Source organism: Corapipo altera, unplaced genomic scaffold, assembly GCF_003945725.1.
Source record: "Corapipo altera isolate COAL_440 unplaced genomic scaffold, ASM394572v1 305, whole genome shotgun sequence".
Lineage (NCBI taxonomy): Eukaryota > Metazoa > Chordata > Aves > Passeriformes > Pipridae > Corapipo > Corapipo altera.
In genome coordinates, this window is record NW_020885011.1 from 666192 (window position 1) to 689425 (window position 23234).

At 58.8% G+C, this 23234-nt stretch overlaps 2 protein-coding genes across 4 annotated transcripts in view; one reads left to right on the top strand and one right to left on the bottom strand.

Moving 5' to 3' along the window:
* Nucleotides 1–521: 521 nt before the first annotated feature.
* ENDOV (endonuclease V) lies at nucleotides 522–8911 on the top strand. 3 transcript variants are annotated; one of them, XM_027667551.1, is made up of 9 exons: nucleotides 522–594; nucleotides 775–946; nucleotides 2236–2370; nucleotides 2754–2793; nucleotides 2895–3007; nucleotides 3117–3185; nucleotides 3787–3915; nucleotides 7525–7601; nucleotides 8634–8911. In XM_027667551.1, the coding sequence occupies exons 1-9, from the start codon at nucleotides 560–562 to the stop codon at nucleotides 8674–8676; spliced, it is 813 nt and encodes a 270-aa protein (XP_027523352.1). In that variant the 5' UTR covers nucleotides 522–559; the 3' UTR covers nucleotides 8677–8911. The 3 variants fall into 3 exon arrangements, with proteins under 3 accessions (XP_027523352.1, XP_027523353.1, XP_027523354.1); XM_027667552.1 differs by having other exon boundaries at nucleotides 8637–8911; XM_027667553.1 differs by lacking the exon at nucleotides 7525–7601 and having other exon boundaries at nucleotides 8637–8911.
* A 10942-nt stretch (nucleotides 8912–19853) lies between these two features.
* Nucleotides 19854–23234, bottom strand: part of NPTX1 (neuronal pentraxin 1) — a 3995-nt gene continuing 614 nt past the window's right edge. Inside the window, exons 2-5 of the mRNA XM_027667567.1 lie at nucleotides 22886–23093; nucleotides 22189–22433; nucleotides 21908–22087; nucleotides 19854–21799 (exon numbers count right to left, since the gene is read on the bottom strand). Coding sequence (XP_027523368.1) covers nucleotides 21578–21799; nucleotides 21908–22087; nucleotides 22189–22433; nucleotides 22886–23093 — 855 coding nt within the window. The 3' untranslated portion in view covers nucleotides 19854–21577. The remainder of the gene's footprint in view (nucleotides 21800–21907; nucleotides 22088–22188; nucleotides 22434–22885; nucleotides 23094–23234) is intronic.

The window sequence follows — 23234 nt, forward strand, 5'->3', positions numbered from 1 at the left end:
GCTGCTGGAGCCAGTCCAGAGGAGGCACCAGGATGCTCAGAGGGATGGAGCAGCTCTGCTGGGAGGAAAGGCTGGGAGAGCTGGGATTGTGCAGCCTGGGGAAGAGAAGCTTTGGGGTGACCTGATTGTGGCCTTGCAGGACCTGAAGGGAGACTACAGGAAAGATGGAGAGACTATTTACAAGGGCCCGGAGTGCCAGGACAAGGGGGAATGGCTTCAGACTGCCAGAGGGCAGGGTTAGATGGGATATTGGGAAGGAATTCTTGGCTACGAGGCTGGTGAGGCCCTGGCACAGGTTGCCCAGAGAAGCTGTGGCTGCCCCATTCCTGGAAGTGTCCAAGGCCAGGTTGGATGGGGTTTGGAGCAATCTGGGCCGGTGGAAGGTGTCCCTGCCGGGGGCAAGGCGTGGAACGAGATGAGGTTTAAGTTCCCTCCCAACCCAACCCACTCCATGGTTCCAGGGTCCCGTGACACGGTTGCGCCGCACCCGGAACGGCCGCGCTCGGCCCCGCGTTCCGGGGGACAGTGGCGGGGAGGGACGGGCGGCCCCGGGTCCGCCATGGCCGCCCCGCCCGAGCGGCGCTGCTGGGAACGGTACCGGGGGGGACGGGAGGGACGGCCCGGGGCTACACCGAGCACGGCCACCCTCGGGGAGAGCCCCCGCTGCTCTGCCCCCGGGTGGGGTCTGCGAGCTCCCCAGGGCACCGCTGGCGGGGATGGGGAGTTCCGGGGAAGGGACCCCCCTCTCAGTGCGGCCCCGGGGTGTCTCTGCAGGGAGCAGGCCCGGCTGAAGGCCGGCGTGGTGGAGCAGGACACCGAGGAGTGGCAGAAAGACCCGAATTTCGCCGGGCTGGAGAGAGTGGGAGGTGTGGATTTATCCTACATCAAAGGAGACGACACCAGCGCCTGCGCCTCCCTGGTCGTGCTCAGCTACCCGGCCCTCCAGGTAACGCGGGTGAGCCCCTCACTCCAGGGCTCTGTCCAGGTGTGCCGGGACACGAGGGGTTTATAGGAGTTTATAGGAAGATTTCACAAAGGCCGTTCCCTGCCGGGGCTGCCCCGCAGGGCATCGCTCAGATATCCCTTGTGACAGCCTTGGGCTGAAGGAGGGCAGGGTTAGGTGGGATATTGGGAAGAAATTCCACCCTGGGAGGGTGGGGAGGCCCTGGCACAGGTTGCCCAGAGAAGCTGTGGCCTGGAAGTGTCCAAGGCCAGGTTGGACCGGGCTTGGAGCAACCTGGACTAGTGGAAGGTGTCCCTGCCCATGGTCGGGGGTGGGACTGGATGAGTTTTAAGGTCCCTTCTAACTCAAGCTATTCCATGGTTCTGTGATTCTGGGTTTGTTCAGCAAATCCTCCAATTGTGTGTTCGCAAAAAAGATAGAGAAAAAGTAATGTAAGGATTTAGACATAAGTTTAGGAAGATGTGATGCAAACAGCTGCTGATCACGAGAGGTTTGTAGGATGGCTGGGAACTCACAAGGTGGCCAGAGACTGGCTTGCTCAGGGGGGCTGGTACCTCACAAATGCCATGATGAGATGCAGCCCCTGGTCAGGTACAACACACCAACTGCTTTGGGGGTGTGTTGGAAATAATCAGTGTCAGCCACTTTCCAGAAGGAGCCAAAAGGGGCTGATGTCCCTCAGTGCCTGTGGACAGGGGGAAGTGTTTGTAGCACTCCAGTGCAGAGTCTCGTGTGTGAGTTCCTGCTGGGAACCAGCCGATAATATGGGATGGGACTTGGAAAAGTCTTTCCAAATCCACCATGGATCCCACATCCCACAGTCATTTTACTTGAAATAATAAAATTTTTTGGTCTCTTTCCCAGCTTTCAAAATGATGTAAAAATTATCTTTGACTATAAAAGCTCTAACAAGCAGAGAAATAAAGTTTGATGTTGCTGCTGGGATTTTTATGAACTGAGTTTAAGGTCCTGCTGTGATTGCCCTGCCGATCACGTTTTTGTCCTGCCTCACAGGGTTTATTTTGGCCTGTGCCTGCCCAGGCCCCTTTGGTGCTGCCCTGGCAGGGTGGGGTTCCTGCTGGCTCTCGGGAGCTGCCCTGGTTGTGTTCAAGGACTCACTCCCAGGCAGGGCACGGTGTGCCCAGCCCTGCTGTCAGTCCCTTCCCAGTGACACACTGACACAGCCCCGAGCCCTTGGCTCTGTGGGAGAGATCCAGCAGCAGGGATCAGAGGAGGAGCCTCTGGCACTCACAGGTCACTGTCTCCCCCAGGTGCTGTACGAGGATTGCCGGATGGTGGCCGTCACTGCCCCCTACGTGGCCGGATTCCTGGCCTTCCGAGAGGTCCCTTTCCTGGTGGAAGCTGTTCAGAGACTTCAGCAGGAGGAGCCCAAGCTCAGACCTCAGGTGTGCTGTGTTTCCTTGTCCCAAGCTGGGGTGTCCTGTGGGCACAGAGTCCTGCTGAAAGGTGTTCTCCCTCTGGAGACTACGCTGGATGCTCTCCACGGGTGTGTTGGAGCATCCATTGTCCCTTCCTTAGGGAGCAGGGATGTGGAGCCAAGAGCAGCCAGGCCTCCTGTGGCAGCAGGAGCCCCGCTGTGTGTGCAGGACACTGGCACCACTGAGAGCTCACTCTGCTGGTTTGGAGTCAGGCACAGGCAGCACCCCAGGAAGAGCCTTACAGAGAGAATTAAAGAACTGAGAGAGACTTCTCCTTCCTCCCAGAGCCAACATCACTGATTGCTCCTTGGAGTGCTCAGGAAGTAACATTTCTGCTTTGGCTTTTTCAGGTGCTTCTGGTAGATGGGAATGGGCTGCTCCATCACAGAGGTAGGCTGTTCCTGGATGATCCTGCTGTCCTGGTCCCTGTGCTGCTGCTTGGGATTCCAGTTCCCTGGTGTCCTGGGGGTACAGTGGCTCGTTGTTGGCAGGATTTGGTGTGGCCTGTCACCTCGGAGTCCTGACAGATCTGCCGTGCATTGGAGTGGCCAAGAACCTCCTGCAGGTGGATGGCTTGGCCAGGGACGAGCTGCACAGGGAGCAGGTTAGGCCAGGCTGGGAATTTATTTCTGCTCTTTGATATCCCAAGGGAACTGACACAGCCACATACAAATACATCCTAACAACCTGACCTGGTGTGTGTTTATCCCTAGATTCGTTCCCTGCAGAGGTCAGGAGATACATTCCCGTTGACAGGCACTTCAGGGAGAGTCCTGGGCATGGTAAGCTGTGTGGAGTTCCCTGGACACTTGGCCATGAGGATGTTGTTTCCATAGTGGGGCTATCTCAGTGATCCCAGTTCAGGAAAGCAGGTGTGAACAGGGACCAGTAACACTTCCAGCCCCTTACTGAGAGCTCAGATGTTCGTAGAGAGTTGCCAGTTCAGCTGTTGGGTACAATCACATCTGTGGCTGTGGCACTTGAGGTGCTCTGGCACCCCTGTGTGTGCACCCCAGTCAGGGAGAAGTGCCAATTCCCTGGCAGTTCACCAGGATGCAATATGGGAGCATCTGACTCAGAGGAGAACAGGAACAGGCAGATGTTAGAGACTTCCTGTGTCTGGTGTCAGTCTGCACTGGCATGTGTCCTGCATCCCAGAGGAGTGTGAGGCGTTTGGGGAAGGGCCACAGGGGTCCAGAGGGACAAACAGTCCCTGTGAGGAGACACTGGGATGGAGAAGAGCTTCAGGAAGGCTGGGAATTGCAAACACAGAGCCACCACTCCACCCTCTGAGGGCGACTGCCTGGCTCATAATTCACCTGCCCCTCTGTGTGTTTTAAGGGAGCCTGTTGAGTGCTTGATCTCTCGTTTCTGAACGCCCAGGTGCTGCGGAGCTACAACAACAGCTCGAAGCCCCTGTACATCTCCGTGGGGCACAGGGTGAGCCTGGACACAGCCGTGCGCCTCGTCAGGTCCTGCTGCAGGTACCGCGTCCCGGAGCCCATCCGGCAGGTACGGCCCCGGGGCTGGGGGGAGGCAGGCCTGGAGCAGGGCAGCTGGGGCTGGGGGGGAGGCAGGCCTGGAGCAGGGCAGCAGGGAGCAGGGGGGCTGTGTTTGCCAGCCTGTGGTGTGTTGCAGAGCCTCCTCTGCTGCTGACACCCTTCTGCTGGGCTGTTCTCCCGGCCCGTGGTCGCGTTCCCGTGGCCGTGCTTGTCCTCCTGACGCAGTGCCCGGCAGCCCTCCCAGCCCTGACTGATTTCCTGGTTCCTCTCTGCAGCCAGCTCCCGTGGTGCTGCTGTTAATCCACAGGAGCCGGGAATGCAGCTTTCCTGGGCACTTGGAGCCCAGCACAGCCGGCAGTGCTGCTCCTCTGGGCTTTTCCCCGCTGCCGCACTCCGGACGGAGCCGCGGGGCCCAGCCAGCAGGGGACAGCACTGGATCACTGTCACCGAGCCACAGCTACCACCGGGGCTCAGCCTTGGCTGATTAAATCGTAGCAGAGCTTCAGGAAAGGCTCTGGAGAGCACAAAGACTCCAGGACTTCTGGCCTGGCAAGTGTTTCCCTTCTCCTGGGCTCACGGCTGTCGATGGCTCCACAACCCAGATCCACAAGGGCCTGCTCAGGTGTCCCTGTTCCTAATGCTGCCCTGGTACAGCCCACTGGTGTTGCTGCTGTGCTGGTTGGGTGTTGGGGGTCTGCCCACCTGTGCAGCCCCCCCAGAGCAGTGCTGGGGTGACCCTGCTGAGGGCTCTGCACCAGAGCTGCTCACGGGCACTGTGGTGTTCTCTGAACACTGAGTCTCTACTCAGAAACCAGAGGCAAATCTTACACCTTGGAGCAAAGCAAGCCTCGAGGTGTCCATAGCAGAGCTGGAGTTTCTAATCTCATCCCCAGTACCTGCCAGACAGGAGGAGGCTGAGTTTGCTCCTTATGTAATTTCCAGCCAGGGACAGATGCCTCTGCAGAGCTCCGAGCCAGCTCTGCAGCTCGGCGTGTTCAAAGGGAAGGGAAAAGCATTCCCTTTGGAAACAAAAAGGTGTCTTGGAGCTTTTCATCACCCTCATTTCGCTTCCAGCTATCTCCAGGATTTGCTAATGTTCTGAGAATCTTTCAGTTCTCTGTGACCTTTTTCTTAAGAGTGATGGAGTGAATTATTGTCACTTTTCCTACAGAGAGATGAAAAATCCAAAGGGAGTGTGTTTACTGTAGAGGGATGGCAGAAGATAAGGACACTTAAACCTTTCCATGGGACTTGTCCCTGCTGCAGTTCCTCTGTGTGGTGACTGTCGCAGATCTTGGCACAGGGCAGACCTGGAAGCCTCAGCTCTTGAGCACCTGAAGCTGGAGTTAGGAAGTAGAAGGCTGTGGAGAATCCTGCCATGGATGGCTGACTTGGCCAGGACAAGCTTGCAGACCTGATGGGTGATGTGCTCATGGCTTTCCCAGTGTTGTGAAAGACCTGTGGATCATCAGCTCCTGGTTTGTAAGTTCTGGCAGCCCTGGAAGTAAACTGCTATGTGAGAGCTCAGCTGCCCACGCCTCCTGAGGCTGTGGTGGTGGTTTGTGTGAGGGCAGCATGTGCAGTGCTGTGCAACTGCTGTGGGAACTCAGATCTGCTTTCCCAGAGGCAGGGCTGACCAGTCCATGTAGGGGATGTGGTGCTTCCTGGGAATGCAGCACTATCCAGGCAGGAATCAGAACAGCTCGATTTGCATTCAGCCCACAGTGTGGTCGTGCTGCCAAGGAACTGGCTGTGGTGCAGGTGAGCAAAGTGATCCCTCAGAGAGACCAGAGGGAATTCATTGTCACCTGCAATCAGTATTTACATCCTACTTAGTCCTTACTCCACGTGCCAGTGCCAGGCCCATCTGGGAGAAATGTGTTTGCATGGGGTGATCTCTGACCAGCCAGCTTGTGAGGTTCTGCACAGGTCATTCAGAGCTCCCAGGCAGGAATTGGGGTAGGCAGGAGCTGTCATCCCAGAAAAGTAAGCACAGCACTCAGTGTGAGTGGCCCTGAACAGTACCAAGCCCTGCAGAGACCTGGCCTTGCCTCCTCCTGGCGGGGCCAGAACTCCCCTCCAGTGCTCACCCACGCTCCAGGACTGGAGTCCCAGGATCCCTGTGCACAGCAGGGAGACAGAAGCTGTTCACTCTCTCCAGCTGACAGGGATTGCACTGGGACCCTGCTCTGCTCTCTGGTGCAGGTTCCTGGTTAGCTGCTCACCAAGTACCCCTCACTTGGTGATCCTTCAGCTCCTGCTGGCCCTGTGCCCAGCTGGTTCCTGCTGGCTCAGGAGGGGGCTGATGGAACAGCCTGGTGTTGCTCCAGCCCACCAAGAAGGACAGAAGGAGGCCTGCAGGTCGCTTCCTGTGACATAGTAAACACGTGCCCTGAGGAGAAGTGAGAGACAAGCCATGAGCCCTCTCCTCTGAGAGTGGATGTTGGTCTCTGGAATCCTGAGACTCCAGCTCCCTTCAGGTGTACCCCCTGCAATCTTGCAGTGTGCACAGGGGTCACCACTGCCCCTCTGCCCCTCAGAAAACAGGCAAAGCAACACTTCCAAAGCCAGCACTATCCCCTCTGAAAATAGCCCAAATCTGTGAGGATTATTACAGGGCAGTGATCCATCTTATTGATTAGCCCCGTGGTTAATCACCAGGATAAGCTGACTCCAGCACTGCACTAGGAGTGAGCACTGGCTGGGAACTGCCACCTAATCAAGCATCAGCTGATGTTCTCAGCAGAACGTGGCTGGAGTTTTTCTTCCCTAGAAAAATAGTTGGTAGCTGTGCCTCCTGCTCCTTGGTGTCCCCGTGGGGACTATCGAGCAGCCTCCTTCCCTGGTTATAAAATACATCACGTAATCGCTTATCCTGAAGAGTGATCAAAGTTATTTGTCAGTTCAGTTATGAAACTGTCCAATTATAGAGAGAAGGGAAAAAAAAATCTCCCAAACAAACCACCCCTTATGTAACTCTCTCTCATTCTCAGCTGGCAGGATGGCTCTGCAGTTGTGGAGCAGGTTCCAGCAGCAGCAGGAACAGCCTCCACCCAGGGCTCTGGGGCTGAGGGGTGTGGGGGCTGCTTGGGGTGCAGGAGAGGCTCCTCAGGGGCAGCACAGTGGTGAGAGCAGCAAATGCTTCAAGGACAGCCACCAGGGATGTGTTAACCCACTTTCTGAGCATCATCACTGCATGCTGTGAAGCTTTTCCAGCTGGGAAGGTCACATCCTGCTTTTTAAGTGGAGAGAGAGACACTCTGCCTTTAAGGAGGGGCACAGCAGCTGCTCTGAAATGTCACAGTGCGTTTGGGAAAGAAGTTTCTGAAAAAGAAAAAAACTTTGAGGACTTTAAAAATCGACTACTGTTTCTCTAAGTTCTCCAAGAGCCTGGGATGTGCTTGTGATGGCATTGGAGAGTCTTCTGCTCAGGGGGACAAGAACACCCAGTGAATGTCAAGCAGTGCTTTCTTACAGCTCTTGGGATGTTGTCAGTGCTCTCCTTGCCCCAGGCTGTCCTGCCTTGCTGGAACACAACCATCCAGTGTTCCTGGGCACACTGGGAGGCTCCAGCCAGGCTGGTCAGACCATTCCCACCCGTTTTCCTCCTTGGTTCCAGGCTGACATCAGATCGAGGGAGTACATTCGGAAGCAGCTGTGTGCACCACTGGAGGTCAGACCTGCCAGGCCAGAGAGGTGGGTGTGTGGGCAGCCCAGCAGGTGCCTTTCCAAAGGGGATCTGCTCGTGGAATGAGCTGCAGTAATGGCATTAAAGGGCCAGGAGGGGTAACAAGGTGAGCTCAAGTGACATGTGCTGCCTGCAGAAAGGGTGGTTTCTGGTCGGTGTGGCCATGCTGCTTCACACGTTTCTCCCTCACAGCACCGTGTCCTGAGCTGGGCAAGGTCAGTGGGGATTTGGTCTTTTTTTGGCACCGGTGATCAGCAAAGCACTAACGCCTACAGGTGTGACATGAGGGTGGACAGAAATACCTGCAGGGAGCTGGTTTTGGCCTCTGGATCTCAGGGGAGGGTCAGACTCCCCCACTCTTGCATAACATGGGCCAGTGGGTGCTCAGTTTATTGGTGTAAACCCGTGGCAAGCCCTCTGAGGTGCAGGAGTTCCTCAAGTTGTGGCCATCCTACCTCTCCTGCAAAGTTCACAGGAGTGTTGTTGGGTTCCCTCAGACCCACATCAGGACCAGGCTGGACAGGTCCTTGATGGCCATGACCCCAGAGCTGCTCAGGGCTGAGCCACGTGTGTCAGGGCTCCAGGGTCCTGAGGGACCAGAAGGAGTGAAGGGGGCTGGTGGTGGCAGTGGGGGATTAACACTGGGTGAGGCATCTCTTACAGATTCCTTGGGACACCTGGGTGGTGCAACCCTCCTGCCCTGCTCAGGTCCTTGACTCTTGAAATCGTGCACCCAGGAGCAGAAGGAGGGGCTCTCTCTGCTGTGGTGGCAGTTCTCTCTGCTGTGGCCTGGCCCTGTGAGTGCCAGCCTGGGTGTCCCCTGGTTGTGCCAGGGTTCATCTCTAACCCCTGCCTGCCAGGGCAGTGCTGGAGCTCACCTGGGCTGCTCTGGAGGTTGTGCACCAGAACCCCCAAACTCATTCCACTGGTGATCCTGTATCTCACACCTTGTGTCTGAGCCCCTTCTTCACCAAGTAACTGTTGTTTGGTCTTGTTGGTTTCTACTTTTTTTTGTCTGTGACCCTTGTTCTTTTTCCCAGCAGCAAAAAGGAGACTGAACTGGAGGATGAGTCTGATACCTGAAGAACCTGCAGGGCTCCTCTTCGCTGGATCCTCTCCCTCAAGGCTCCGTCCTGTCGATGGCCTGGTGCCATCCTGGGGGGCAGAGCCGTGCCAGGCCATGTCTCTTGGGACAGTACCAGCCCTGTGCATGCCCTGGTGGACTGAACTGGCAGAGCAGCTTCTGCTCAAGGATAGTCCTTGCAGCGGTGTCTCAGGGTTTGGTTTTGAGTATTGTTAAAATCTTTGTGTAAGCAAAGGCTCACGTGTAAGTTTGCAGCAACTCACTGGAGTCCTTGAGCAGCTGCAGGAGGTGATTTACAAGGAGCTGTTGAGGCATTTAACCTCCAGAGCTGACCTGTGCTCCCACCACACCTCTTCCCCCCATCGCTGCAGCCTGTGCCCTCCCATTCCCTTTGCACATCCCTGGGGAGCAGAAGCCCTGTTCCAGCTCTGGCTGGCCCTGGCAAATGGGCAGGGGACACCTGTTCAGGTGTTTGTGGGGAGGGGACGGAGCCAAGACTTGGCCAAGGGGTTTGGAAGAGGTTCAGGGCTCTGAGCTCCAGGACCTGAGAAGCTTCTGCCTGTTTGGTGCTGTGGCAGCTGCCCTGGGGCCGTGGTGGTGACAGTGTCTGTGCCAGAGCCCCACAGTGCTGCCCAGCTCTTCCTGAGGGAAAGATCATCTCAGGGGAGAGAAGAATTTCCCATCAAGGGTGGGGAGGGAGGGAGGTCCCTCCTGATACATCAGTCAGGGTGGCCAGATCCCAGGCTGGAGTTTTTGCCCAGTGGGTGGACTGGGAGCTCTGGTGCCAGGCTGGAAGAAGCTCCCTGTGCCTGTACCTTGGCCCAGCACCAGCTCAGCTGTTTGTGGAGCTTCTGTGCCCGAATCAATCCTCGACCCTCGTCCATTCTGCAGGGCCAGAGCTGCTCCTCCCGAGGTTGGAGTCCTGGCTGAGTTTGAGAGGTGGTTCCTGACTGTTCCCAAAGAGCAGCAGGAGCTATGGGAGTTCTTGACATGGCTGTGTGAGATTCCAGCCTAAAAAGGAAGAAAGATGCTTTCCTGGGACTGGGGAAGGGTGCTCAGGTCAGGGCTGTTTAACCTCAATTTTGCATAAATTTCTTTTACAACTTTTGTTGTTCTTTTCTCAATCTTGGAGCTGCTCTGGGTGGGGGGGACAAAATCCAGCCCGTTCTACCTGTCTGCTGGGCTGGGGTCTGGGCTGGTTCCTTCTGCACTTCCTTCTAAAACCTGGGTGGGAAAAGGGAGGAAGCAAAAAACCTGGCACGCCCAGGGCCCCTCTGGGGAGCTTTGGGGGCCCGTCTGAGCAAGTGGTGAAGGGAGGGACAGGTACTGGCAGGGCACTGCCCAAAAACCCTCACTGATGTGTTTTGAAAGCCAAAGCTGCAGCAGCTGCAGCTCCCAGGCCCCGCCGTCTCCTGGGAAGCCTCAGAGCTGTTTCACAGCAGAGTTTGTACGTGGGTGGACAGAGACTGGGAAGGGAAAACCGTCTCGGTGGAAGCTGCTCCTTTGATCCCAGGGATGTGGGGGGGTTGTGGGGGCTCCTGGCCCAGTGTCCCTGCAGGACACTCAGCCTGGCTTAGCAAGGCAGGACTGGCTGTGCACAGCTCTGCCCTGCTGGGCTGGGCACCCCACACCCCCAGCTGCCTCCTGTGCGGGGCTGTCGACCTGGGTGCTCTTACTGGGAGGAACTGGTCTGGCACCTGTCCTGGCTCTTCCCAGGGGCCACAGCCCTGCTGTCAGTTCATCCATTCCTCATCCAACCACACACAAAACAGCGACTTCCCCAACCTGGGGACAGTCCCTTACAGCCTGTCACAGATTTGGGCACAGCTGGCACACTGTGGGCAGGGGCAGCTGTTGCCCACCTCTCTTGGGCAGGACACTGGGGAAATCCATCTGGAATTGCTAGTTACCTTGGCCCAGGCTTTGGCCTGTGCTGGGGGCCACAGGACCAGCCCAGTCTTGTCCCTGGATCACCCCACTCCCCCTGCAGATTGATCCCAGTGTGCTGAAGCCCCTTATTTGGCTCAGCTGTGCCAGAGGCCTGTGGGACTAGGGCAGTTTTGGGATGGCTCTGCTGGAGAACAGGTTCCCTCAGCACATGGGCTGTGGCTCCCCCTGACCTGGCTGTGCAGCTGAATGGATGAGTGTCTGTGGTTTTATTATCTCCTGATCTGTTGGTGATTTTTTTGTGTGTGTGTTTCTGGTTGGTATTTGACAATGAGAAAGTTGGGGAGTGCTGGCTGGGGGAGGTTCTGCAGCCAAAGCTGTGGCTTGGGTGGAAGCTCAAGGAACCCAGTTTGTCAATAGGAACATGAGGCTGTGGCTGTTTGGGGTCTGTTGCTGGGAGTTCCCTCTTCCCACTGGGGCCTGGGTGTTCTGATACATGTGGGGTCCATGAGCTCACCCTGTGAGGGATCCAGGGCTGGGGGTGCTGCTGTCCTTGGCTGGCCTGGCAGAGAGTGAGGAAAGAAGCTCAAGGTAAAAAAAAACAGGCATCAAAAACCCAATCACATGGCTCTGCATCACTGCCCTGACTTCCCTCTGCGTGAGTCTCTGAACTCTTCTCATCCCAAGTACAGGTAAACTTGGATGACTCTGGATTTAAGTCACCTGGGTAGGGTTTAGGTGGAGGATGGTGCTGCTGTGCCAGTGGCACCTGGCAGCCCCTGTGCAGCCCTGCTGGAGCTGGGGCTCTGCTCCCCTGGGTTTGGGGTTTGCCTGTGCCATAGGATGCTCTCCCAGCTGCCCAAACCCAGGGTGGTTAAAGGAAAGGACTAATCTTAGTGTTTGGTGTTTGCTTGTGGCTCTTTGGACACAATAAGGGATTAACTTGGTCTTTATCTAATTGGCTTATACCCCTGGGAAGGGAAAATCGCTTTGTAATGCATGAAACCTCTTAATAGAAACTCAGAGAGTGGAGCTTGAGTGTCCTTCGAAGTAAACTCATACATGTCTTGTCGTTTTTAACTCTGCTGGAAATTGGCTGTTCTGGGTGTTAAATTGTTGGGAACCAGAGGAAAATACTTATTACTGACTGGTTGTAAAGCCTTTTGTTATCAGCAGGGGGGCTTTCCTCTTCACTGTTTCTATCTGTGACTGTTCAGGAGTCTCTGCAGGGGTCTTGGGACTTGGGGACCCCTCAGTGCTGCTGGGGAACAGGGTGTGGGTCTGGAGCAGTGCTGGGATCAGGGATGTGGCAGTGATGGCTCTGGCACGGTCAGGTGATGAATGGTTTGTTCTGCTACAGATTATCTGGATCTGCTTCCCCTGATTTTTGTGGACACTCAGAGATCAGGAAGGAGGATCCCCACATGTGTACTGTGTATCTGGGGTCCCTGGGGAAGGGAGAGAAGATGTTTTAAGATGAAAATCTGTTTGTTTGCTGAGTTTCGAGGGAGTCTGGATGAGCAGCTCTGTCACAGGTGTCTGAGGCTGGGTGGGATGAATTCCCACCTCCGTGTCTGGAGCATGTGGCAGTGTAGGTGCTGCCTGTGAGTTTGTACTGCACGGGTGGAGCTCTGGTGACTCAGGGTTTGTATTTCGGGATACTCATGCTGAGGACGGGGGAAGTGTCTTATTGGGATTTCCCCCCTCCCCGCCCCCAATTCTCATCCCTCTCCCCTTTTGGCGTGGTTAGGTGGATTTAGGAGAGGCTGTTTCTCGTGGTTGCCAAAATCCTGGTCCAGCTGCAGACTGGCAGCACTGAGCCATGATCTGGGTGCACCCAGGCAGCTGAGCCCCCCCTCCATTCCCACATTCCCAGTGTGTTTGGTGCTCCTGGGGCTGGCTGGGGCAGCTGTGTCCCCTTGGCTCTCAGAGCAGGGATGCTGTTCCTCAGCTCTGAGCCTCCATCTCTGGCTGCACACAGGCATTTTTTGTGTTGTTTCCCGCTGTGGCAGCTGAACCTTGTTGGGGTGTCCAGAGGCCTCTTGGATGCAGTGTCCAGTGCCCATGGACAGTGCCTGGGTTGCAGAGGGAGCTGGGGGAGCATCATGGCTCCCTTGTAGGTTTTTTTGTCCCTTTGTCCTTTTTTTGGACTTTCCTGTCCTTTTGTCCTATAAATAGTTCTCCACCCGTCTGCCCTTCCCGTTGCTGGTCTGGGCTGATCCTCTCTGATCCTGCTGCAGACACCTCTCACCAGAGCCCTCCCAGCTCCATGGCTTTATTTTAAGGCCCCATTAATTAAAAGCAAATGAGTGGAATTTCTCTTGACAAGCAAATTAATAGCAAATGAGATAATTATGAGCTGTGTCATTAGGGTGATGGAGCAGCTCGTACAGGGCTCAGCCTGAGCAAGGTGGCAGATCTGGGGGGCACACGGATCTCTCCTGCTGGGGGGCTGGGGCTGTGTCCCCTCCTGGAGGAGGGCAGGGGTGTGGGAGCTCCTGGGCAGCTCAGCAAGGACCCAGTTCTTTGTGGCACCTTCTCCTCCATACCCAGGGTCACCGTGTCCCCTGCCCGGAGGGGGCCTGGCTGGCAGGGCTGGGGCCTCCGGGGGCAGAGGTGAAACCTTGCCCAGGCTGAGCGACCCAAGGAGGGGTCTGGGCTCGGGAACCAGGAGCCCCGTGCCCAGGGGGTGCTGCTGAACGTGCCCTCCTGGCGGGGTGGCTCTGCCAGAGGCACTGACACCTCCTGGGCCCTGTTTGGACTGGAGCCGTTTCTCTGGTGTGGGAACAGCTCCTGATCGTGCGCTGAGGGTGAGGAGGAGCCGATCAGCCAGGCCAGGGAGGGAGGGAGAGCTGCCAGCGGGGAGGGGAGGAAAGGGAGGAGAGGTGGTGCCAGGAGCCAGCTCTGCTCCTGAGCCGTTGCTTGGGAGGGAAATGTCCAGTGTCTTCCCAAGGAGCATCGTCACCTGCTGATAAAACATCCAGCACATTCTTAGGAGAGTGTTCAGGGTCTGTGATAAATCTGGAGGCTTTGTAACTTGCTGGAATGATGATGGGCAGCCCCGTGACTAAAGAGCTCTGATTAACACACAAACCTTGTTCGTAATGAGTGGGATTGGGAGGGTTTGGGAAATCCAGCTGGCATATAATGAGGTTACTCCAACAAATTGCTCAGATATCAATTACTCTGCTAGGTAAATGTCACCTGCTTCCTCTTTGTTTGCAGTAAACCGGGATCCAATTAATTTGATGTGGTTATTGCTCCTTCCTGACACCTCTGTGGTCCCAGGGTGGGTGGTGGGGCAGGGCAGGAGCCAGGCTCTACCCCACCCGCGGGAAATCCTAATCTCTTGAGGACAACTTCCCAGCTCTCCTGGTGCTCCACTGAGTCCCCCTCCGTAGCCCGGGGCCGAAGCCCCAGGGTCAGGCAGGGCTGGGTGGTCCCTGCCCGGAGCCTCCTCGAGCCTCCTACTGCAGGTGGATAAATTCCATTTTGCTGGAAATAACCTCCCCGCGCCTCTGCTGTTCTCCATCCTCCCGCCCGGGATCAGCCAAGCTGCGCTGGGAGCGAGGGGAGCAGCCGAGGGTGCAGGAGCCGTCGGAAAGGGCAGAACCACAGCGGGAGTGTGTGAGGGACGGTGCCCCAGCCCCAGCCCTCGGGAAGGGCCCTGGATGTCGGGAGTGCGGATGGGGCTGAGGAGGGGTCGAGCTGCAGCAGAGGGGCTGTGGGGTCCCGGGGGATCGGGCAGCTCGGGCCCCCGAGCACCGAGACCACCGGGGCTGTGCAGGGGCCGGGGCTCCGCTCCCAGCTCCGGATGCTTCCACAGAGCTCATGAATATTAATGGACCAACAGATGGGATCCAGGGAGGGAGCAGAAAGCGTTGCCAATTGCGGAGCAGCCCATCCCAAATCCAACACCGGTGCATGGAGCCCCTGCCTATCCCTGGACATGGGGAGGATTTGGAGGGGCTGGCAGGGAAAGGCTGTTGTGAGCTGGGGGTGCGTGCTGTCGCTCTGGCCTCTGTGGGCATTCGAGGTCCTGCTCACCTTTCCAGAGGGAATAAATCAGCACAGCTTTGTCCCCGCGGGGTTTTCCCCGCCCCATCAGGTGTTGGATGAGAGATTCGGGGTGTGTGGGGGCGTCCGGGGGGCTGCTGCCACTCCCCAGCTTCCACAAGCACTGAGTCAGCAGCGTGAGGGAGCCCTGCCTCCCTCCTCATCCCTTCTGGCTAGAGGGGATTTATGGGGCGATCCAGACTTTTCCGTCCCTCCTTCCCTCTCTGCCAGCCGGGCCGGGGGTGGCTCCTGGCGCGGGGCTGCCCTGTGGCATCTCCCACTGGCACCAGAGCCTGGGCAGGATGAGGAATGTTCAGTCTGCTGCAGGCTATTGCTGACCTGATTTCCAGCAGCACTGTGGAGCTTGGCATCTGTTGCCGATAGGGAGGGAAGTGGGGGCGTGGGGACCCCCCAGATGTGCTGCCCCAGTACCCTGGGAGGTGTGGGGAACCTGCGGGGGTTGGGGATGCCAGGGCAGCACAGGGGGGGCTCTGACCCCGCTTTTACCCCTCGCCCTTGTGTGCCCCCTCCTGTGCCCACCCTGCTCCACAACTGCTAATTAATCAGCATAATTAGCGAGATGCTGCATCTATTTTTAATCAGCTTTGGAAGACAGAGTCTTCCTTCTGCTCCACAGGCTCTCTGGGGGTGGAACAGGGCTTAGTTGGGGACCCTCCGGTGGGAAATAAGTTGCTATTCCCCTCCGTGCCCCTGGGATGGGGGTGGGATCCCTCGTAGGATCCCCGGCCAGAGGATCATCCCCCCAGAACTCCTTGGTGGAGTCTGAGATCCCAGCCTCTGCATAATCCATCAGGGATGAATGGGAAGGATGGAGGAAGCAGCTGTCAAGGTGGCGTTTGGCAGCAGCCGGGAAAATCGCAGGAGGAGGAGCCCGGGAAAAGGCTGTGAAATTATTCTGAGAAGGCAAAAAGGGGGGGTCAGGCCCGTGTTCCTGGCAGCTCCCTGCCCCTGGCGGGGGTGGGATGGGGAGGCATCACCTTGGAGAGGGTTGGAAGGTGTGAAAAGTGACGTTTGCTCTGCAATTGCTGGCTCTGTGTGGCCCTGGCCAGGTCTGGTTGGGTCCCCCAGCGGGAGGAAGGGTTCGAGGAAGCCCCTTCCCCGGCTGTGCTGGCAGGATGCCCGGGCAGTGCCACAGGGACGGAGGAGACAATGCCCTGCCAGCAAAGGCTCCTGAGTGCCATTTGAGGGACAGTCACAGCAGTGGCTCATACCTGGGAGCCGAATAGTCTGTTGGCCTTGACTTAGTGCCCGGGGTGGTTTCCAGCTGCCTGCTGTGCCCCAGCTGGTGCCCTGCAGCTCCAGGGTCCTGCTCCCCTCCTGCCCTCACAGAGGGCCGACGCTTTCCCTCCCTAAGCCAGGACTTCCCCCAGCCCTGCCTGGTGCCTCAGACGCAGTGTTTGGCTGCCCATCTCCCTGCGCTCCCCCTGAGCCACCTTGCAAGTGGCTTCTCGGAGCCGTGTCCCTGGGGAGCCTTGGATGGTGCTTGGCAGCTCCTGCACAGCCGGGACCCTCCTGGTGGTGCCCAGCTGAGCCCTCGGCCCCCACTCGCTGCTCGGGGTGTTCACGTGCAGGTTGGAGCTGCTGCCTGAGCTCCCAACAGCATCACTGCTCATGACGCTGCTGCGTCTGGATCCCTGCTGGGGAGGGGAAGGACGTCTTGCCTGCACACCTCCCCCCCATCACCTCCAATTTTTGTGTGGTGAAGACAGAGGGATTTCTGTATCCTTGTGCCGACGTCTCTGTGGTTTCCCTGACGCAGCCCTGCCCAGACACGGAGCTGAGCCCCCCTTGCTGCTCTGGGGGGGCTCTTCCCGCCGTTCCCCGCCCCGCGTCTCATCCATATTTAATCCGGGTCTCCTGGAGCCATGTGCTCCCGGCACGCCGCGCAGGCCGGCACACGGCATGACACACTCGCTGCTAATTAATCCAACGGCATTTGTGAAGTGCCTCGGGTGCCGCGTGGTGATGATGCTCTGGGACGCTCCGGTCCCAGTGCCGCAGGCAGCTCCGCTCGCGGGCGGCCCCAGGCGCTCCCGTGCAGGCAGGGATGCGGGAGAGGCCGTCTCAGGACACGCTGTCTCTGGTTTTCAGGGGTGTTTCACTACAAAATGCGGCAGCTTTAATTTTTCATCTGCCCGTCACCTCCTCTCACCGCTCAGAGCCCTCGGAGGAGCCGCCCCGAGCTGGGGGAGCAGAGGATGGTGCCGGGGGCAGCAGAGGATGGTACCGGGGGCAGCAGAGGATGGTGCCGGGGGCAGCAGAGGATGGTGCCGGGGGCAGCAGAGGATGGTGCCGGTGCCAAGGGCCCGGCGAGCGTTTCCCGCCCGTGTGAATCACCCGCGAGGAGCCAGATCAGAGCTGTAAATCCCAGCTGTGTCCTGCCCTTAAGGACTCTCCCTCGCCCCCGTCGGTATTTCTGAGCCATCTCCCGATGGGAGCCGTGGGGCCTGTCCTCACGCAGCCCAAGATCTCCATCTGCTCCGCTGCTCTAAAAGCTCCTGGATTTAGCGCTCGGTGCCGGGGCGGGAACGCGCTCCCTGATCCTGGTGCTCGCAGGGGACACGGGGCTGGCTGTCACCGGGGAGCTGGTGCCACCGAACAGCTCCCAGCCCACAACGGCAGTTTCTGGTGCAGGGTGAGGTGTCAGGTCTGATTGATGGGCAGGGCTGCTCCTCACCTCTCCCGGGATCCTCCCTCCTTCCCGCAGGAGCTGCTGCAGCAGCCACAGGGCCGGGACACGCAGGTCGTGTGTCTGGAGCTGCTGTGGCATCCGGAGCTGGGAGGGAAGGGATGGACAGGGATGGCCTGGGGCTGCTCAGCCTCTCTTCTCCTGTCCCGAAGCAGCTGTATTCATGAGGGGTTCGATACCCACAGGCTTTTGGGGGGCTGACAGGCAGATCAAGAGTCCCTCACAGCTTTGAGGAGTGTGGGCTGGGATGAGCTGGGAAGTTTGTTACCCCCTTGATACAGAAGTCTCGGCTGCTCCAGTTCCAGCCCCCTCAACCATCCCCCACAGCCTCCCCAGGCTCTGCCATGGCTGTGCCACTGCCTTGGGGCACAGGACAGCCCCCCTTCCACCCCAGCAGCGTTTGCCAGATACCCCAGAAAAACCAAAAAAGCCTGTTAGTGTAATTTTTTTTATTGCAGTTCAGATTGCAGAACAGCACAAGCCTCTGGCTGAGGGTATCGTTTCCTCTCCTGCAGCAGTGAGTGGGCACTGGGGTCTCACCTTGGCATGGGCATGGCTGAGGGTGGCTCTGGAGGCAGCAGCACCCCGAGGCCAGGGCCCTGCTTGGGGCTGGGGGCTGAGCGTGAGGCAGGAGCTGCCACCCGTTCCCTGGGTATAAATAGCATCCCCTTGCAGGATGTAGGCTGTTCCCAGTGACACAAAACCCAACAGCCTGTCCTTGGAGCAGCTGGTTTTTGGGGGCGGGGGGGACGGTGTCTGCGTCGTTGGAGAGGGCTGGGCTGCTCCGAGGGCTGGGGAGGGGCAGTGCTGGGGGGGCTGGCGGGGGCTCTGCAGTGCTGCTGCCTTTGTAAGGCTGGCAAGATGCTGCTCTAAATCCCTTTGCACCTAGGGGGATCTGAGGAATTGGGGCGGGGGAGCTCTTGGTTGCACCGTTCTCACCGCCCCTCGGTGCCCGCTGCCATTGCACCCTGTGCCCGTGTTGCTGCCCACCCTGTCCTTGTCCCGCCCCCTCAGCCATGGCCAGAGCTCCTCGGCAGCCACCTCCTTCCTCTCTAACCACCCGTGGGGGTGATGGGTGAGTGGCACATCACACCCAGCCTGTCCCCCTCAGGCTCAGTGAACTGCCCTGGAACAGTTCTGATGTGTCACCTTTCCTCCTGCCCCCAGAGGATTCCTGGTGCCCACTGTCCCTCCCGAGGGTGCCCAGCACTTGGCATTCTGCTTGTGGCTGGTGGAGTGAGAAAACACCCCAGGTCCCAAACCTGGCTCGAGGCATCTCCCTTGCCCTGTTCTTTGTATTCCAATGGTTATGGCTTGAGGCATCCTGGAGAGGACCTGGAACAAACACTCCAGAGGAGGAGAGGCTTTATGAGGGTGGCAGGGGTTGGGTGAAGGACAGGGACCCCGGGGTGGCTGCTGGAGGTGTGGGAAGTGGCAGGTGACCAGTCAGGGACACCATGAGCTGTGGCAGCCAGTGTGAGAAACAAGAAGAGAAAGGCTGTCTGTAATTAGCAGAGGCTGCAGGGGCTGGAGATGTTGCTTGGGAAGATGCAGCACAAGTGGCCACAGGGCCCTCACTGTGACCCTCACCAGGGCCATCACCAGCCCCTGAAGCTGAGACTCGCTGGCTACATGTGTAGCAGGAGCAAGGGCTCTGCTGGGTTACACCAGCAGCGTCCCTTGGGGCTGTCACCATGTCCTTGCTGTCATGGAGGAGGGAAGGGCAGTGCTGGTGTCACCATGTCCTGCCCCGTTCCCCAGGCAGCAGCACAGGACTGGACCCACACGGCTCCTGTTCCCAGCTGCTGTGGGGCGAGGGAGTTACAGGGGGCTCTGTGTGGGAGTGGATTGTTTTTGGCTGGCTTTAAGGAGTAAATAACGATTTCCCTGCTTGTATCTTTGATTCCATAAGCAATTTATCCGGCACAGCTGCTCTGCTGCAGGTGTGGGGCAGGTGGGAAGCTGTAGCACCCAGGGACAGCATCGGGCACCCTGTGCTGCCCTGCCCATGGCTGTGGCACACGGGTGGCCTCCAGCCCCATCAAACACTTGCTCAGTTTCCCCCCCACCCGCAGAGTGCTGCATTCCAGGAACTGTGTCCCAAGCCCCGCCTGGCTCCCGAGGGACGAGCGAACGCCCCAGGGCAGCCGCTGCCCGGGGAGGGGGGTGGGAGCAGAGGACACTGGTCCCAGGGGTTGTCACGGTGCCCACAGCAGAGCCCTGGGGGTGTCACTGTTCCCTCATACCAGTCTGGCAGGACCGGGAGGGAGCTGAGCTTCCAGCCTGTGTCTTGGGGAAAAAATACATCAATCTGTGTGATGTGTTACATAAACCAGCAAAAGACACGGTCTAAGGGCACAGGAGAAGGAGAGAGCCTGGCAGGCAGGCTCAGAGGGTGTGTGAGCCAGTTCCAAGGGGAACTGGGCAGAAATCCTGCTTTACACAGACAAAACCTTCCTCTGGAAAAAGACCAGCTCCCGAGCACTGGCTGCTCAGGGAACAGACACATGTGAGAGAACCCGGTGTCTTTCTTCACTCTTTATTGTGTAAAAATAAAGTCAACAATTCATGTAATCCCAGCAATAAAATGGAAAAAGCATGAGAATCCGTAGAAACAGTGCATTGTCAGAACTGCCGATGCGGGCCGGATGCGCGGGGTATCGGAACCCGTTCAAATCCCAAAGGAGACAGAGCCAGAATAGGAAAAATGTACAGCTTTGGTTAGCAAAATAATGACAAATTAAGATACATTAATCTCTCCCCTACTGTACACTATGTACACTGTGTTGACATCACACCCTTTTGTGGTTTTTTTTTTTGGCAAAATCCAACGCACCTGGGGCTGGAGGTGAAACCCGTGCCGCGGTCTCGTTGTTCTCAGCAGGTTGTGCTCGTCGCCGATGGTGAACAGGGGCTTGGGAGGAACTCAAATTAACTCACGGTGGTTTGGGGTTTGGCTTGGAAAAAGGGCACAGCTGAAGATCCGCTGCCCTGAGCCCCGGCCGTGCAGGTGTCTCGCTCTGGGGTGTCGCTGCCTGTGCCAGGTCCCCAGATCAGCGGTGGCCGGGCTGGCTCTGTGCTCCCGGCCGGTGGCTCCGCACGGGCCCCTCCGCTCCGCACGTCTCTTTGCCGCGTCTTTGGAGTTGGTTGGGAGGCTCTGGAGCCCTGTGTGAATTCTCTGCCTCATCCTCCGCTGCCGCCCAGGGCAGCCCTGGGTGGGCAGGGAGGGGGCTGGGGGGGTGATTTCTGCAATCTGTAGTACAAACCAGGAGTTTAGAAAAGGAAACCATACAAAATGCATCTGTTATCTCAAAATACGCTTCTTTATCTCTTTTTATCCTGCAGAATCTCAAAGCACTTTTGTTTTCTCAGGGAGCACTGATAATTCTATTTTTTTCATCTTCATAAAAATACCCTTTTTTTTTTTTTAATTGGTAATAAACTTCCCTTTACAGTAAGAGAAACAAGAGAGTGTATTATCAAAAGCAGAAAGGCTTCAGACCTGTCAGTGGGAGCTGGACTTGAGGGGACGGTAAAGGCTATTTGTCACCAGCTAGGAGGCCTCGGGGGCTGCAGGCGGCGGGGCCGGGGGTACCTGAGTGCGGCAGGTTGGGGAGCGGGGCCAGTGGGGGGGGTCCCGCCGGGGGTCCCGCCCCGGTCCCCGCCGCAGCCCGGGGCTATGGCTGTGGTGCTCGGGAGCAGCGCCGGCCGGGGAAGGGGGCACCGGGGCTCACCTGGGAAGAGGGGGTGTCTCCTCACCCCGGGGGTGGGAACAGAGGGGTTGCCCCCTCCTTGGAGTCCCAGCTGCTGTTACAGCCCTGGCTTGGAGCACAACTGGAGGGGATGCTGCAGCCTTCCCCCGGCTCCAGGGCCACCACCCTCCCGGGGGGGTCAGGCTGGAGAGAGAGGAGCCCCGGGGGGCTCCTGTCCGGGCCCCGCAGCCTTTTAAGGCGCCGGTGCCCGGGGGAAGCGGCGTCGAAGCAGGGGCCGGGCTCAGGGGGGCGGCGGGGGGGGCGCAGCCGCGCCAGGCCAAGGCACGCAGGCGTTGAAGGACGTTGGCAAGACAGAAACCGGAGGGTCGTGGGGCTCCGGGGGCGGGTGCCCCACTGCCGGGGCATCCCTGCGCCCGGGACGAGACGGGTGGCTTCGTTCTCAGTTGTTTTCGCGCAAAAAAAAAAAAAAAAAGGAGGAAAACAAAAATAAATCAAAGAACCCGCTGAGGAGGTTTCTCTCGCTTGTCCGTGGCTCTAGTTGAGCTGGCGACAGGCCTCGAAAGTCCACTTGGTGGCCCCGCCGTAGATGTCGATGTTGGACTCGGCCCAGGCGATGACGTTTCCCGCGAGCGCCTTGGAGCTGCAGGTGGCCAGCCCGTACACCTCGCCGGGGCTCAGCTTGCGGTCCCACACGTTGAAGTGGGCCAGCTCCCCCACGAAGGCCTGCGTGGCGTCGAACCCACCGCCCAGCGTGTCCTGCGGAGGAGCCGCCGTCACCGGGGGCACGCGGCCGGGCGGCCCCGTCCTTCCCTCGGGTGCACCCAGCCCAGCTGGGACCCCCCCGCCTGCCCCCCCGGCCCTTACCTGCTCCTGGCCCAGCACCAGGACCCCCTGGGGCTTGATGGGGTGGTAGGGGGCCAGGTTCTCGCCGTTGCCCGTCTGTGTGCCGTCCTGGTAGGCTTCCCACACGCCGTCCCTCGTGGTCCAGGTGACACAGATGTGGTGCCACTTGCCGTCGTTGATGACAAAGGGCAGTTTGGCCACCTGTGGGCAGTGGGTCAGGGTGGTGCACAGTGGGGCACCCCACGCTGTCCCCCCAGCCTGTTCCCCCCTCCCAGCACCCTCCACAGCCCCCGGGGCTGTACCTTGTCATTGATGAGGATCTCCATGGGGTTGTTGCCCCACTCGATGAGCACCAGCTCGTTCGCCTGCCCGGGCACAGCGTAGGAGAAGGGGGTGCCCATGCCGGGGGAGGCGTTGGACTTGATCCACATGCAGATGCTGAAGGCATACATCTCGGGCAGGCTCTTCTTCACCTTGGCGTACATGTAGTTGGTGCGGAGCGGGAAGGTGAGCTGGAACCTGTCCGGGGGCCGGTTGTCCTTCTGGCCTGTGGGAGTGGAGGGTCGGTGGGCTCCGGCCGGATCCCCTCTCTGCCCCTTTGGGGGTTCCCCCCCCTCCCCACCCCCTTATGTAACGGGCCTTGAGATGGCAGCGAGGAGCAAATCCCTCCGGAGCCGCGCGGCTCCCTAATCCCCGGGGCGGGCAGAGGCCGGAGCATCCCCGGCTGCAGAGCCCGCGGGCACCGGCTGCCCCAACCCGATAACGGTTTGGGTTGGGAGGGAACTAAGAGACCGGCCAGTTCCAACCCCTGCCAGAGGGAAAGCAAAGCTGGGGGCGAGGGGCCGCTCCGGGGGTGGGAAATGGGACAGCTCGGCAGAGCCGCCCGCGGGAGCGGCTCCGCATCAGCCGGCAGCGCCCGGTCCCCGGCGGCGGGGGGAGCTCCGGAAGGCGGCCCGGGGGTCCCGCGGCGGGCGGGGGTGGGTGGGCAGCGCCCGGTACCTTTCTCCAGGTCGCTGATGCGCTGGTGCAGCGAGGTGAGGGTGCTCTCGATCTTGCCGCGCTCCTCAGACTCGTTGCGGGGGCTGAGCTTGCCCTCCTCCAGGCTGTTCACCCGCGACAGCACCTGCTTCTCCAGGTCGTCGATCTTATTTTGCAGGATGTCCTTCAGGTTGTTGGTCTGGCTGGAGGAGTTCATCCTGCTGAACTGCTACAAGGGGCGAGCAGAGGGACAGGCTGTTACCGCCGGGCAGCGGCTCCCGGTGCCCGCCTGTGCGGATCCCGCGGCGCCCCACGCCCCGATGCGCGGGTCTCCCGATCCCGGTGCCCGGCTCCGCGGGTCTCCCGATCC

Bases quoted from the DNA above. Each gene is read 5' to 3' on its own strand.
- ENDOV (XM_027667551.1), top strand. From the start codon at position 560: ATGGCCGCCCCGCCCGAGCGGCGCTGCTGGGAACG. The intron at 2,794-2,894 runs GTAGGCTGTTCC...CGTTGTTGGCAG, and splicing joins TGGGCTGCTCCATCACAGAG to GATTTGGTGTGGCCTGTCAC. The intron at 3,186-3,786 runs GTAAGCTGTGTG...CTGAACGCCCAG, and splicing joins CAGGGAGAGTCCTGGGCATG to GTGCTGCGGAGCTACAACAA.